The sequence below is a fragment of the Seriola aureovittata genome, chromosome 14 (genome assembly GCF_021018895.1).
Source record: "Seriola aureovittata isolate HTS-2021-v1 ecotype China chromosome 14, ASM2101889v1, whole genome shotgun sequence".
Lineage (NCBI taxonomy): Eukaryota > Metazoa > Chordata > Actinopteri > Carangiformes > Carangidae > Seriola > Seriola aureovittata.
Window position 1 is genome coordinate 25295537 of NC_079377.1, and position 15993 is coordinate 25311529.

Sequence of the window (15993 nt, forward strand, 5' to 3'; positions counted from 1 at the left end):
AATATACTGCAGTGGTGGTAACTAAATACATTTACTCAAGTATATTTGTACTTACTAGAGTATCTAAATTTTCCGGCACTTTATAACTGAACTCAACAACAGTTCAGGGGTAAATATGGTACATTTATTTGACAGCTGTAGTTACTTGTTACTCTGCAGGTTCAGATTATTAATGAAGAATATAATCAACAAATAAACTGTGATGTATTATTATTATAGATTAAGCAGTACAGAGAGCAAAATGAAACATATGCCTGGGTCCTCGGCCCGAGTCTGGCCCAGATGTGGAAGTAGTATGTGACAGTCATGCTTTACATGGACCAGATTCAGGCCTATACTGGGCCAGAGGAAAACAAGTATGTAGCCCAAGTATGGGCTAGATTTATTTAGCTGTAGCAAAGCGTTGCTTACATATTTATTCATTATAATCTGATGACGTTATTCTGAAGTAAGCCAATCTGCATAATAACACCTTTGGTACTTTGATTATATTTTCTTGCTTTGAAATCAATACTTTTATTCAAAAAATACAGTAGTAAACACTTCTACCTGATTTCTGCTTCTAGAAACACCTGAGGTAAGAATAATTACATTAAAACATAAATAAACCAGATAGTGAATCCTATTAAGATCCAGTTGACTTCTGAAATAAGAGACTTTAAATCAATACTAATCAATACCGCTGGTTTACTGTATGTATGAAATATAAACACGCAGTTTCCCGCTTAAATATATTTTATAGTATATTAGTAACGTTTTTACCTGAACACGGTTCATCAGCACTTGATAAATATTGAGTGAAAATCATGAAATCGTTTACGGAACAATGTCTCCACCTGCTGCTAACAGTTAGCCATTTATACTATTTTAACCTCCCGTGATGCCCCGCGCTAACTCCCGTCACGTGTACACCCTAAACCAATGGCGTTGTTTGTTTGGCCGTTACTCTCCCGCTATTGGCTCGTCAAAATTTTAAAGTACTGTTTCAAATGTTTCTGGTTGGAGGCTTAAGAGCGCCAGAGAAGTTGGGACTGCGCTGCTGCAGGAGACATTAGACGATAAATATACAAGTTATAAATCGTTTTCTTTTGGAAACAGAAAACAGATACGTTATTGAAGGAGAGGAGCAACAGTCCACAGCGTCATTCGGTAAGTTATTTTTGGATTAACGCCAATTGTAATATGGCTAGCGGCAAGCTATTAAGCTAATTTGTCGTTAGTTCACGGCAGGGAAACACATTCTGTCTCATTACGTCTTTAAATGGTAACTGGCCAAAATGTCGGTGTGTTTATCAGCGGCTGTGACCCGGAATATTCGGCTTCATGTTCGTTAACACCGTCTGGGAGCTGATGTTGCGTTTACGTGCTCATTTAAAGCGTGTTAACCCGTCGGTGTTTTGCAGATTGACTCAGCAGAGGAGAAGATCTTTCTGCAAACATGGCTTCACACAGCGGAGTGAAACGGGATGAGAAGGGGAGGAACATCCAGGTCGTTGTCAGATGCAGGTAAATGGACAGAAAACAGATTCATGTTTCATGCATGTTTGTCTTTTGTTTATCTCTTGCTGGTGGTTAAGGTTTTGTCAACATTAACTTATGTCCCACCCTGTCAGAGAAGCTCTAGATATGTCAAACTGTGTTGTAATCCGACAAATATTAACAATTTTCTAAAGCTTACGTTTCATTTACATGTTTATTAGTTTATTTCATCCAGGGAACTGATTGTAAAAAAAGATAAATGGATCTTCTGAAAGCGGCATATGGTTGTTATTAATACTGTCTACAGGGGATCAGCTGCTGTTAAAGGCTTTAGTTTTCTGTTCTTAAAATTTATTTAAAAAGCATTAAATTTTATTAACACAGGTCTTCACATATCTTTTTAAAAATCTCGCTGTGGGTAGTAAATAATTTCTTTAACTTGAAAATCACAAGTAATGTACTAACGTCTGACATTATATCAAATCTTAATTAGTTAATCCACCTATTTCTGCTGTTTATCTAAGTCTACATGGTTATTGATTAATTAATGCTACTATTAGGGATTACTGTTACAAAAATGTGATATAAATATACCTTAATAAGTCAAGGTTTCATCGTCCCTACTGGTATTGTTCATGCGTTGGTTAATATGTTTGTGAAACCTGTATTAAATTGCATTATGTGTGGTATTAAAAAGGTTTTTTAATAGTTTAAAATTTAGGTTTGTGAAGCTTCAGAAACCCTGTGAATAACCACCATGTTCTGTGTTTTGTTTGCCTGAAATCTCATAAGAAAATGCATCTAATTCCTTATTTTGAGGAGAAATGAAGAAATGTTTCACTGGATTTAGTGTCATGTGCTGTAATTACACTGGCGCTTCAATCGGAGCATCTGTGTTGTGAAAGATAAAAATCCCACAGGGTCATTTAACAACTTCCTACCGTTGTGAATGTTTTCTCCCCAGTGTCTTCAAAGACTCCTTTGTGCAGTTGGAAAAATATTTCAGTCATTTTAACAGTCTCTGGATTCAGTGAAGATTTGCTTCTTTCTCTCTGAACATAAACCAGATATCTTATCAATATCTAAGACCTTTGACCTTTAGGTGATGTTGTTCAGAGAAGTCAAACGTGTCTCTGCTGCGTTTTTCTTCCAGGCCTTTTAACACAGTGGAGCGGAAGTCGTCCTTTGGTGTCATCGACTGCGATCAGAGCAGGAGGGAGGTGGTCGTGAAGACGGGAGGGATGAACGACAAGGCGTCACGGAAAACCTACACGTTTGACATGGTGAGTGGATGAAGACGTGGATGTGGAACAGTTTTGCCTCCGAGCTGTTTTACAGAATTGGAGGGAAAACGGGGGATTTATTTAGTAGAACAGACGGTTTCTACAGCTGCTGCTTGTTTGGTTTAGGACTGCAAATAATAATTAGTTTCTTGATTGATTGAATAATTGTTTTGTCTATAAAACGTGAGAAACTAGTGGAAGATGACTGTTGTAATGTCCAAAATGTTCAGTTTACTATTATTATATACAACAAAGAAAAGTAAAAGTTTGGTATTATGCTTTAAAAATTGTCCAAAACAAGTATTTGATCATTAAACCAGTTGCAGTCGATTAAATTCCTGTTGATAGATTAACTGTAGCTGCAGTGAAGTTACTGACATAAACCTGTTGACAGCTGGTTTAACGTCGGTATACAGATGATTAAAATCCACCGGAGGCTTAAATGGAGCCATTGTGTTTTTTTTAATTGATCTGTTAACTGAGTTATTCTCTCCTCAGGTGTTCGGTCCGGCTGCGAAGCAGATCGACGTGTACAGGAGCGTCGTTTGTCCCATTCTGGATGAAGTCATCATGGGATACAACTGCACTGTGTTCGCGTGAGTCTGCAGAGTTTTAACGTTCCAGTGAACAGATGAAATAATCTTCACTTCTGTCCTGAACTGCTGGTGGAAATAGTTACAGCAATAAACCAATAAGCTGATTGTTTGTTTTATTGATAGAAAAGTTGATGCTTCAATGAAACAAAAGACTTTATTTTGTCACATGAGAGCGTTTCCTCTCCGTCCTGTTCAGTTACGGTCAGACAGGAACAGGAAAGACTTTCACCATGGAGGGAGAGCGGAGTCCGGACGAGCAGTTCACCTGGGAGGAGGTGAGTTTACTCCGTTTTATTGGCCAAGATCAATAATGTGAACATTTTTAAAGACAGCTGAAAACCTTTTTATTTAATTTACTCTTTTAACTTTTAATTCAATCTGTAGTATTTTATTATTATTACTGGTTTCTGTTTTTGTTTTCTTTTGCATATTTTTATCGTCTACTGTCTTTTTATTCTTCTGTTCATCCTTGTTTTAATGTACTTTTTAATTTTTTATTGTAAAGCACTTTTTTAGCTGCATATCTTGTATTAAATAGGAATTAAGATTATTATTATTATTATTATTAGATAAAAAAACAGTTAAACAAAGGAGAATAAGGCTGAACAAAGACGTTTAATCAAACATTTAATTATTATCTTACAAATAGGTGAAAAATAGATGCATGTAAAAAGAAAAAAAAGCAACAATGACCAACAACAGATGATGATGTTTCTGTTTCTGTAAATTGTAAAGACTTTATTTTTGCAAAGTGTGAGTGAATTAAATGTCCTGATTGCTGGTAACTCCTCCTCCATGTTGTTAGGACCCTCTCGCCGGCATCATCCCCAGAACGCTGCACCAGATCTTCGAGAAGCTCTCCGAGAACGGCACCGAGTTCTCCATCAAGGTCTCGCTGCTGGAGATCTACAACGAGGAGCTGTTCGACCTGCTCAGCCCCAGCGAGGACGTCAGCGAGCGGCTGCAGCTGTTCGACGACCCGCGCAACAAGGTGACCGTCGCAGATCAACCGCACATCTGTTGTTACGATCGATTTCGTCTTCTCTCCTCACGGCTGTGTTTGTGTGTTGCAGCGCGGCGTGGTGGTGAAGGGTCTGGAGGAGGTGACGGTTCACAACAAGGACGAAGTTTATCAGATCCTGGAGAGAGGAGCAGCCAAGAGGAGGACGGCCTCCACGCTCATGAACGCCTACTCCAGGTACACACCCGGGGAACGCTGGAGTCTGACGAGCGATCACGTGTTTCTGGAAGATCTCTGAACAGCTGAGGCTGCACCATGTTTAAGATGTTTAAGATTTCAGCTGGACTGGTCGTATTGTCACAAATCAATGATGTGATTGTTGTTGGATCTTGTACCAAACAATCATGTTTCTTTTACGTCTGGAGAATGTGATTTACAGGCCGGAGCGTCTCTGTAGCTCCACAACACTTTCTCTGACACATTTGACCTTCAATATATTGCGATTTCGATTATATTTTGATTAATCTTGCAGCTCCAGTTGTCAGCAGTATTTACCACCACGGCCGATTCACTTACAACGTTTTAATTTCACCCTTTCTCTGTGTCTGTGCAGTCGCTCGCACTCCGTGTTCTCCGTCACCATTCACATGAAGGAGATCACGCTGGACGGAGAGGAGCTTTTGAAGATCGGCAAACTCAACCTGGTAACAATCCGTCATGTGTTGGAAGAGTAAACACGTCACTCAGTCTCCTTGTTTTTCCATTTGTAAATCTACAAACGTCCCTCCTCTCCAGGTGGATCTCGCCGGCAGCGAGAACATCGGGCGCTCGGGCGCGGTGGACAAGCGGGCTCGCGAGGCGGGAAACATCAACCAGTCTCTGCTGACGTTGGGCAGAGTGATCACCGCTCTGGTGGAGAAGAGGCCGCACGTCCCGTACAGGTAGAGTTCACAGACGAGAGACAATGTTCGTTAAAACTCCCTAAAGCTCAAAGAAACAACTTCAGGTTCCAACTCTCCAAAAAACCCAAAGATGCTGACGTCTGAGAGGCTGCGGACGTGGAACCTGAAAGTAAAAAAAGGCAGTAAATTGATTTAATTTCTGAATTCGTAGATGAATTAAAGGAATATTTTTGACATTTTGGGAAACGCCCTCCTGCAGAGAGTTGGATGGGAAGATCTTATGTGTCTGCAGTCAGCTGTTTGTCGAACGTCATCCTGTCTTCCACCTGTCATTAAGATTAGTATTATTATATATTATTGATTAATAATGTGCACTCTTCCCACAGAGAGTCCAAGCTGACCAGGATCCTGCAGGACTCACTGGGAGGAAGAACGAGGACTTCCATCATCGCCACCGTGTCGCCGTCGTCCAGCAACATGGAGGTTCGTCCTACAAGCTCGCGCCGCTCTGAGAGGTGAAGTGTGTGTGTGTCTTGTTTTATTATTATTTATCGTAACGTTGTCTCTGTCCGAGCAGGAGACTCTGAGCACGCTGGAGTACGCCAGCAGAGCCAAGAACATCATGAACAAACCCGAGGTCAACCAGAAGCTCACCAAGAGGACGCTCATCAAGGTAGACGAGTCCGACCAGAGACCGGCTTCGTTATCACTCCTCCTCAGGATGAAGAGGTTTCATCATTAGTGTGATGTGACGAGTCAAACGTCACATTTCAACCTCCTGAAGGGGAAAAATAATAATAACCGACGTGTTTGTGCGTGTTCAGGAATACACGGAGGAGATCGAGCGTCTGAAGCGAGACCTGGCCGCCACGCGAGACAAGAACGGCGTTTACCTGTCTGCAGAAAACTACGAGTAGGTCACATGAAAGGAACTGGGCTGGTTCCCTTTAATAACATCTGATACAGCACCAACATGATGAGATGTAGATTCTATGTGTGTGTGTTCTAACAGAAGAACCGTGTGTGTGTGTGTGTGTGTGTGTGTGTGTGTGTGTGTGTGTGTGTCAGTGGCATGATGAGTCAGATCACGGCTCACGAGGAGCAGATCGTGGAGTACAATGACCGGATCGCTGCCATGGAGGAGGAGCTGAAGAAGGTAGGACAGTCTGACCTCTGACCTCTGACCTCACACACCTTCAGGATCTAGTTTGATTTATCACCCAGGAAGTTTTACTTTGAAATCAGTCTTGCGGGATGCTGCAGTAACTGCGACCTGCGACAGTTAAAACCATTTCAAGTTAGTTACCAAAATTTACACCAGAGCTGCAACGATCAGTCGATTAACGATCGGTCAGAGACTGAAAATGAAATCGCAGTTACTTTAATAATCAATGAATTGATCCTCTGGCTGCAGCTTCTGGTCTGTGAGGATTTTCTGTTTGTCTTTGTCATGTGACGGTAAACTGTGTTTTTAAGGCTTCATGTGGCCTGTAACAAACATGTTATTGATTTCATTTTTACATCAGAAGCATGTTTCATCCACTAACGTTCACGACGCTTCGGTTTTTGATAAATGCCATTTTTATGTTGCAGTAACTTTGAATTATAAATAATAAAAAGATTTATTATATTTACGTGATGCAGCGAATGATAAAACGTGTTCACACACATTACTCTCTGTCAGTAACGCCGTGACAGAACTTCTTCAAATTTGGCACAAACATTCACTCGGACTCAAGGATGAACGGTTTACGTTTTGGTGGTCAGAGGTCAAAGGTCAAGGTCACGGGGAATGTGATAATTTAAGACCACCTTAAGGAATTTTGTTTGGATTTGGAACAAACGTTCACTTGGACTCGAGGATGAACTCGATTGGTAGACAAAGGTCATGGTGACCTCACGTTCTAATGAGTGCAATTTATCAGGAACTCCATGAGGGAACCTCATCGCTTCTGCCGCACTGCGACCTCACTAACACACGTTAACTCAGGAGGGAGAGACTGAGACCGTATTTCCTGCTACTCGCCCGGTTGGCGGAGGGATACAAACACAAGCAGGTGATTCTAGTTTCTACCTGCAGCAGACGTCCTCACCCCCCCCCCCCCCCTCTCTGCAGGTGAGCGAGCTGTTTGTGGACAGTAAAAGCAGACTGGAGCAGTGCACCGTAGACCTGGACGAGAAGCAGCAGAGGTGAGTGTCTTCATCTGGACTCTGGAGTCAGAGACAAAGTCAAAGCGGTGACTCGTGAACAAAGCGTTGGGTTTTTGGTTTCAGGCTGGAGGAGACGAGCCGAGACCTGCAGCAGACCAGAGAGAAGCTGAGTCAGGAGGAGTTCATCTGCTCGGAGCTCAGCTCAGTCCAGGAAACCCTGTACAACACGGCCGGGCAGGTACGGACACGCCTCGCCGACGCCGCTCTTACCATCTTACACTCTGTAACAGCGTGAGCTTTCAAACGAAGCGTTTGTAAGAGTGTCAACGCTCTGATGTGGGAACTGTATTTAGATCTTCTTTGGTTTTCATTTGCTTGTTGCCTCTTCTTCCTCTTTTCTGTTCCTGTACTTTCCAAACTGTTAGTAAAGTTCATGAATCTTATAAAGTTCTTTTAACTTCTTCTTTTGCTGGAAAATCTCCTTTTGAGACATTTTTCAGCCCGTTTGCTTTCAGCTGTTTAAATATAAATGCTTGATGTGATCAGATAGCAGCAGTGTCATCACTTCTTCCATCAGTTTAAAGATGGTACCAGGAGTCTGATTGGTTGTTGTTGTGTTTCCTCCTCTCAGCTGCTGACCACGGTGGATGCCAGCACCTGCGACGTGTCGGGTCTCCACGACAAGCTGGACAGGAAGAAAAAGGTCACGCACTAAATGATCACTGGCTGATAACGGCACCACCTCGGGTTTCATAGCATGAAAACGATCAAGAAAGAGTCAGAGTCTGGGTCCTCAGTCGACCGGGGGTCAGGTTATTTATATAAAGATTCAATCCAACAGGAAACAGGGACATGAAGGAACACAGTACAAAATAAAACAGTTTTACACATAATCAGGATTTCTGCAGGAAAGTAAAATAAAGGAAATCAAGGTCTTGATATGTTTTTATATCATCTGTAAGTTTGTTGAAGGAGCTGATTCCTCGTGTCAGCAGCTGTTGTGACCATAAAGTAGGAGTTAATACATCATATTGTCATATATGTATATTGAATCTGACACGCACACTTTGTCAAAATACAACATACATGTAGATTCTTTGTTTCCCCGCAACAGGATCTTTATTTACCTCCCTCTTACTCATCCAAGTCTTTGTTCCTGTTCAGAAAAAGCAGAGCTAACCGGCACAGCTGAGAGAGAACTGGAGATAATCCGAACCAAATCCACTAAACAATATTTTATATGTTTCATCTTGAAAGAAAAAGATTTTATGAATCTTTTCTCTGTAAATTTAACTCACTGCTGTTTGCCACAGAAAGACATGAAATGAATCATGGGACTCAAATTAATATTTGAGTCTTTAGCATCAAATATGAACGTGAGAAAGTTTCAGAACTGTTTGTGATTATTTATTTTATTCTGTAGCTCAATTAACTGATTAATCGTTTTACTGTAATATTGAATCTAATCTTAGGTTTGCAAGATGATTGTATGTTTATTCGTAGACGTGCGTCGACATCAGTGTGTCTGACAACAAACAAGAGTAGAGCTAGTGAAGCCGATGATGATGATGATGATGATGATGAAATGTCTGGGTATTGAAAACGTTTGATGACGACGAGTATAATTTAGTTTTGACTTCGCGTCACATTGGTACGTGGTGTTTTTGTGACGTTTTATCGGGACTAACGAAGCGGCACTTTATGACCTCACAGGTGGAGCAGCACAACCAGCAGATCCAGCAGAGTTTCGCTCAGCGTATGGAGGGAGCGTTCAGCGGCGTGCAGCGCTGCGTTCAGCAGCAGGGAATCAAACACCGCGACATGCTGAGCAGCTACTCGCAGGCCATCGGTAATGTGAAGAGAACACACGACACTGGTGGTTGAGCTTCTCTCGGGCTTTTACAGTAGCGGAGGGAAATGTAAAATCTGAGGGTGGCGACGGAGGGAAAGAAATACATACAAATACAAAGTCAGGGGACGCCACAATGATTAGGATTCAGGTCCTGGGGTCGATGAACCGCCACAAAAAGAGACGGTTGTGGCCGTGATAAAAATAAGATTCACACATTACATGAACATTTACGAACTACATTTCCGCCTCTGTGCTCTCTCTCCCGCGCAGACGGTTTGCTGGTGACGAACGAGGCGGCGCTGAACGGAGCTCTGACCACCGTGGAGTCCTTCGTGGGCGGAGTCGGGCGTCTGGTGGCCGAGGGCGTGTCGCGCTGTCAGGAGAGGGTGCAGCAGCAGGAGACGCTGTGTCTGCGGGACAAGGAGAGTCTGCTGCAGCTGCTGGTGAGGACCAGGCGACCTAATGTTCAACAGACAATAATAATCATTTAATGGATCCTGAAGTTAGTTTCCCCTCAGACTTTATTTCCTCAGGTTGTGTCGTCCGTTTAAACCGGGACACGGCCGTGTGTGTGGCCGCTCTAATGTTTGCCTCTGTGCAGGAGGAGCATCAGCAGGACATGGAGGAGGTGCTAAACGTTCAGACTCTGATGGGTTTATCAGCCGTCAAGGAGCTGAACGACACTCTGAGAGCGTCGGTGGAGACGCAGCGAGCTCTGGCCGACAAGGTTGGAACATAACTGTGTTCTTTATTTACACACCAATAACATTCATCAGTGTTTTGTATTGATCACGTCGTCCCTTCCAGAAATGAGACCCCCTCATGTTTGTTTTCTTTGACAGTAAAGTGTTATTAATACTTTTTAATTACAGTTGATGGTGTCTAACATCCTCTTCGTCGTTCTCGCTGACTCTTCTTCTCAGGTGGAGGCGATGAAGGAGGTGGGTGTGTTTTTCAGCGGCCTGGTTCAGGAGCTGGGGGGGCTGCGGGAGGCCGCCGTGCAGCGCCTGAGCGCCCTGCAGGCCGAGCACGACAAGCTGGAGGACGAGATCCGACAGGCGCAGGAGAGACACCAGACGGTAACACACACACACACACACACACACACACACACACACACACACACACACACACACACACACACACACACACACACACACACACACACACACACACTACGCAGACTGATTTAGTTATTCAAGTTGTCCTTTAAGAATGTGCAGCTTCTATTTTTAAGCTTTTATTTTGGAGGGTTCAGCAATTGAAATTGACAGTTCAGTTTCACTGATCAATAATCTTCAGTCATTGGGTCAAAAACAAGAGAAAATGTTTATATTAATAAATAAATAAGCAACAAACATTTATGGATAGAAAAGCTCCACCATCAGTGCTGCCTCACTTCACATGATTACATGATTTTGTTTCCTCACATTAATTTGAAATAAAACTAATACTTTTCATTACTCTCAGCTTTTCAGATCAATATTAGTATCAGTCTTTTATTGCATTTTAACACGATGTCCAAAAGCTGAAGCAACTAGTAACTGTTTGGTTTTATTATTAATTATTCCACCACGTTTTCTTGATTGTAAAAAATGACCCAGAGTGACTTTAAATCTTATCGTCACCGTTTCTTTTGCAACAACTTAAAGAACTTGGACAGAGACGAGATAAATTATTGAGCCGACTCTCTTCTCTTCTCTCTTCTAATAAGTTTATTCTTATTTATATTTAATACTATTTTACTTCCGGCACGAGTTTTAATTTTCCCACAAACTGTGGTTTGGCTTGACACGGACGTTTTAGTCGTGTAAGTGACGCTAACATCGTTGCTGTCCTTCCTGCTGTCAGGGTATGAAGCAGACCATCCAGTGCCTGCAGGACCAGCTCAACCTGCTCGCCATGGAGACGCAGAAGGACTACACTGACCTGCGCTCGGCCTCCAGAGCTCTGCAGAAACCTCTCCAGAGCGTCCAGGAGAACATCAGCAGGTGAGACACAGACTGACGGACAAACGCATGAAGAAGCGTTGGAAGGTTTTTGATTTAATTTAAAAGCTGCGAACACAAATCTCTCTGTCGACTTTCAAACATTTGCATTAAGTTTTGAATTGTTATATATCCATTTGTTTCACGTTGTCACCACCTCGTGTCTCCTGTGTGCAGCGGCTGCAGGACAGTGGAGCATCAGGCCTCGACACAGGCCGACCTCCTCTCCTCCACCTCCTCCTCCCTCGCCTCTTCGCTGCGTCTGAACGCAGACGAGAGCCGGCGGACGCTGGAGGAGATGACGGGCTGCTGCTCCCACCTCCACCGCTCCGTGTCCGGTCTGGTGGAACGAGACCTCCAGTGGAGCTCCAGAGTTAGGGAACACACAGAGTCTCGAACCCACGAACACCTCTCCCTCATGGGGAAGATTTCCACTGAAGCTCAGACCCTGCATCAGGTAAAAAAACATGGCCTCTGATTTAATATTATTTAAGAAATGTTACTTGCTTAAGGAATGTGGCGCAGAAGACGCTGTTCGATCAGTCGTGAAGGTGTCAGACTTTTTAAGACGAGACCATCAGATGTCGCTGTAGATGACGTGAAAAGGAAAAAAGACACAACCAGCTGAATGACGCTTGTCGTAACTTGATTGTATTATGATCCAACATCTCTCGTCCAGAGCGTCGAGACACACTGCAGCGACCAGCTCCACAAAGCCAAGGAGGAGCTGTCGAGCCGGCAGGAGGGGGTGAAGCAGGCTCTGACGGCCGTGCAGAGCCAGACCGCCATGGACCGGACCGCCCTGGACCAACAGCGTGCTGAGATACAGGACCACGTGGAGACGAGTCAACAGCTGGTCCACGGCTTCCTGCAGGACGAGCTGCAGCAGGACGTCCCCACCGGTAACTGATTTTCACTTGTGTCTCTTTTTCTATATCGTCTCATATTTAATACGAGAAAGTATCAAGTCATGAACCGGTTCTGCTGTGGCCTTCAGGTGCCACCCCTCAGCGTCGGGAGTTTGTGTACCCAAGGCAGCTGATGAAGTCGCGGAGCCGTGGCGAGCTGCTGGAGAGTCTGAGGAGGCAGCAGGACGAGCTGCAAGCCGCCATGGAGGAGGAGGAAGAGGAAGAGCAGGAGGAGGAGGACAAACACAGCCAGGTTGACCATGTACGTACACAGTACACAGGAATTTAATATTGATTTCACCTTGATTTCAGTTCTAGATTCATTTTCACCTTGTTCCTGTTCGTTGTGTTTAGGACTCCCTAGAAGACGAGCTGAGCACCTGTAACGAGAGTTTGGCCACAGAGCCGTCCTTCATCGACGAGAACCTCGTCTTCAACGAGAGCAAACGTGTTCCCTTCTTCAAGGTGAGCAGAATCTTAGAGGTGTGAAAATAGATATTTTTCACAGGAATATCTGTCAATTGTGATGATCGGTTCTTCCAAATGAATTCAGTGAAATGAAGCGTAGCTGTAAGATTTTCTTCTGCAAATGACAAATAATATTTGAGCCTAAAATCTTATGATTTCCCCTTTTTCCAGCAGAAGAAAGGTGGTAAGAAGGAGACAAAGATCCCCTCCAGGCCAAAAGGGTTGGAAAATGAAGCTGCATCAACACCTCAGAAATCCAGACTTCCACTCCGCTGTCAGAACTAAAGCAGTTATAAATATATTCTGTTAAAACAATGTTATTACTGCTCAACTCTTTCTAATATTGTTAATCGTTTTGTCTTTTAAAAAGTTAGAATGCTGTCACATGAACTGTCACTTGTTTTAGTAACATAATTGTCTCAAAATTTTCAAGTTGCTTGTAATATTAAAGAGATTTTTACTTATTTTATTCTTTTGTTTGTGTTTTAATTCCAGAAGATAAAGTCTGAGTTGAAATGGTGACATGTACCTGAACAGGTTTTGTAATGTTTGTCATAAATGAGGAACTAGGGTTAAAAGAAGAAGCAACAGGATCTGTCACAATATCCACATTTCCAGTGTTTTTTAACTGTTACATGAGTTCAATATATCTTTTTTATGGCACGATTGTCAGATGCTATTTCCACATCTGGACCGATTCTGGCGCGCACAGAAAATCTTCCAGCTGTCGGCCAGTACCGGAGGATAACGGCACACTTTCATCTGCCCAGATGTGGGAGTGTATGGACCAGACTTGGGCCGAGGATCCAGGCATCCAGGAGTTTCGTTTTGTTCTCTGGGGGTCAGACCCCTTCAAGGGAAATCCAACAGATCATAACCGTGATTAATGGGAGAGGAAAGAAGCAAAAACAAAGTTCTGATTCACAAATTTATTCATTAATCTTCTTCCTCTAATCTTTTAATGCTTTTCCTGACAAATATTTCATAATTTTACTTTGTCTGGGTTTGAATAAAAGCGTGTGAGAAGTTTAGAGGGGAAATGTCTTTTGTGGAACCATTAACAACTCGTCGAAAGGTTTAATCTTTAACAGTGTAAATGTAAAATATCTGTCTGACGTAACTACAGCAATCGGACAGCTAGAGTTAAAAAAAGTACAATATTTGAAGTATAGCATGAAATTTAAATACTAGTATCTGCAAATTGTACTTAAGTACAGAACTTGAGTTAATGTTAATTACATCCCACCACTTCTTGTATTAATAACAATATCATTATGATATTACTCATTGTGTGTTCAGGATTTATCCATGCTGTGTTTTTTATTTTATCCCTCTAAACCTTCTTTTAATTGTACCAGAACTGACAGTTATATGGGTGCTGACGTGAACCACGTTAGTCTACATCCTGTACTGAGTAAGATAAAACCTATTTGAAGACGTTAACAAAACGGCATGTTAAGGATCATGGGGAAACACCCATTTTTTTACTTTCGGTTTCAATGTGCTGCCTGAAAACTGCCTGTCAGTAAAACGTCAACAATATTATTAATAATAATAATAATTAGTGTAATACCTCAGTTTTCTATTACTATTAATATTCTCTCTATTTCTCATTTCCTAAAACAGTGGCTAGCTGAGGGAAGCTATTCCGGTTAGCTCAGTAACTGAACACAGCCGGCTAATGCTAATGCTAATGTCTTTCTGCTTAATACAGGAATAATAAAGTTATAATCGCTGTAACATAAAGCCGAAATAAAAGGCAGCTGTTATGGTGGGTAAATCTTATTCTATAAAAATTATTACCAAAATTTAAATTTGAATACAATTTACATCAGGCACTGACACGAACACCAAACCGGAAATGCTTTTTTTTATTTTAATCCGCGTTGAAGACAGAAAAGAAGGAAGCTGGGTGTGACCTGACCGGAGGCCATCATCGTCGTTTTTCGCTGATATGAAAGTCGATATTCTGTCAGTTCTGTATCGATTCGTGGACATGGAGAGAAAGGTTTGTTTCCCGCTCTTCGCAGTTCTGCTGTTTGCAGTGCTGAACTCTGCTCAAGCCCAAACTAAAGAGATAAACTTGATGGTCGGCGGGACGTTGAGCCTGAAGCCGCCATTCTCTGGACCTATAACCAGCATCCTGTGGAAACATAACACCGACCTTGTGGTTGAGTTGGTGGGAAATGAGGTGGATTACTACGGGAAATTTAAGGGGATGGCAACCCTGGACACAACCACTGGACGTTTGGAAATTAAAAACATGAATAGAACTTACGCGGGGTTGTACACGGTGGAGATCAACAACCAGGTCCAGAGTCAGGTTTACAATGTTTCAGTAATCAAGAAAGTGCCAAAGCCTGAGGTGGCGCTCAAACCGCTGGCATGTTCCTCTGCCTTGCTCAACTGCACCCTGACCTGTGATGGAGTCACCTTAGGGGCTGAACCTGTCACCTACAGCTGGAGGGAGGGAGACGGAAAGTGGATACCGGGGGAAATAGACAAGAACATCAAGAAAGACGAGACTAAACGTGTTGAAACCTTCTCCTGCCAGATGAAGAATCCAGTCAGTGAGGAAGAAAGTGAACCCCAACCAAATCCATTCTTCCAAAAGGACTTACCAGTGGGGCCTTCACCTGGTAAGATCGTGGGTGGCGTGATTGGCTTCCTCCTAGTGGGGGTTTTGGCAGGTGTGGGTTATTGGAAGCGAAAACCCATCATAGATTTCATAAATCAAAGACGCGCTCCTGCTCCTGCAAGTGAAAATGGGCGGACTGCAGCTTCATCCCCGAATGAAGAAGATCCACTCAAAAAAACAGGTACAAATGATGTCACCTCGGAAGAAGTAGAATCGTAGAAGATCCCACGGACACAGGATCACATCTGGATCCTGATGCTTCTATCTTCACGTCTGCATACATAATGAGAAAGCATCCTTTCTGCCCATCTTTGTAGCATCCAGATGTGTGCATGGACTTGAACAGCAGCAGAGCAGTGGACATATTTTCATATTTTCTTCCCATAACAGTGGTTTTTTTTTATTTTTTGGGGGGGGGGGGTGTGTATGTAGGTTTTCCTACCACGGATATGAGATAGGTATGAAGGGAATACAGATCACATTAATGTTGCAAAGGTGGAGAACATTTTAATTGCTTTTGTTGAGCTTACTTATTAAGTCTTAAGTAACTAAAGTTATCAAATAAGTTGGGAGTAAAAAGTACAAGGTTTGCCTCTCGGAAGAAGCAGACTTTGTAAATACTCCGTACTTAATTAAATGCACTTAATGAGATTCTACTGCTGCAAAATGAGGATAATCACGTGCCATCCATCCATTTTATAATATACTAAAAGTGTAATTAGTCCCCAAATTGTAATATGTGATTTATTTTTTATTTCTGTTTTTTT

At 42.6% G+C, this 15993-nt stretch overlaps 2 protein-coding genes across 3 annotated transcripts; both read left to right on the forward strand.

The window, feature by feature from the left end:
• The first annotated feature begins 1007 nt into the window (after positions 1-1007).
• On the forward strand, positions 1008-13057 carry kif11 (kinesin family member 11). 2 transcript variants are annotated; one of them, XM_056395695.1, is made up of 26 exons: positions 1008-1149; positions 1404-1506; positions 2633-2762; positions 3261-3358; positions 3555-3633; positions 4164-4349; positions 4432-4556; positions 4933-5023; positions 5115-5260; positions 5608-5704; positions 5799-5894; positions 6046-6134; positions 6290-6377; positions 7338-7411; positions 7496-7610; positions 8004-8075; positions 9086-9221; positions 9495-9667; positions 9826-9951; positions 10148-10303; positions 11076-11215; positions 11390-11669; positions 11892-12114; positions 12210-12382; positions 12475-12585; positions 12760-13057. In XM_056395695.1, the coding sequence occupies exons 2-26, from the start codon at positions 1439-1441 to the stop codon at positions 12871-12873; spliced, it is 3186 nt and encodes a 1061-aa protein (XP_056251670.1). In that variant the 5' UTR covers positions 1008-1149; positions 1404-1438; the 3' UTR covers positions 12874-13057. The 2 variants fall into 2 exon arrangements, with proteins under 2 accessions (XP_056251670.1, XP_056251671.1); XM_056395696.1 differs by having other exon boundaries at positions 12763-13057.
• Positions 13058-14490: 1433 nt separating this feature from the next.
• On the forward strand, positions 14491-15493 carry LOC130181470 (uncharacterized). The gene has a single exon (XM_056395707.1). The coding sequence runs from the start codon at positions 14543-14545 to the stop codon at positions 15443-15445; it is 903 nt and encodes a 300-aa protein (XP_056251682.1). The 5' UTR covers positions 14491-14542; the 3' UTR covers positions 15446-15493.
• Positions 15494-15993: the final 500 nt, after the last annotated feature.

What these genes read in the sequence shown, in the direction of transcription:
- kif11 (XM_056395695.1), top strand. Translation starts at nt 1,439, where the DNA reads ATGGCTTCACACAGCGGAGTGAAACGGGATGAGAAGGGGAGGAACATC. An exon ending in AGGCCGCACGTCCCGTACAG is followed by an intron (nt 5,261 to 5,607) that starts GTAGAGTTCACA and finishes CTCTTCCCACAG; the next exon opens with AGAGTCCAAGCTGACCAGGA. An exon ending in CCAAGAGGACGCTCATCAAG is followed by an intron (nt 5,895 to 6,045) that starts GTAGACGAGTCC and finishes GTGCGTGTTCAG; the next exon opens with GAATACACGGAGGAGATCGA.
- LOC130181470 (XM_056395707.1), top strand. Translation starts at nt 14,543, where the DNA reads ATGAAAGTCGATATTCTGTCAGTTCTGTATCGATTCGTGGACATGGAG.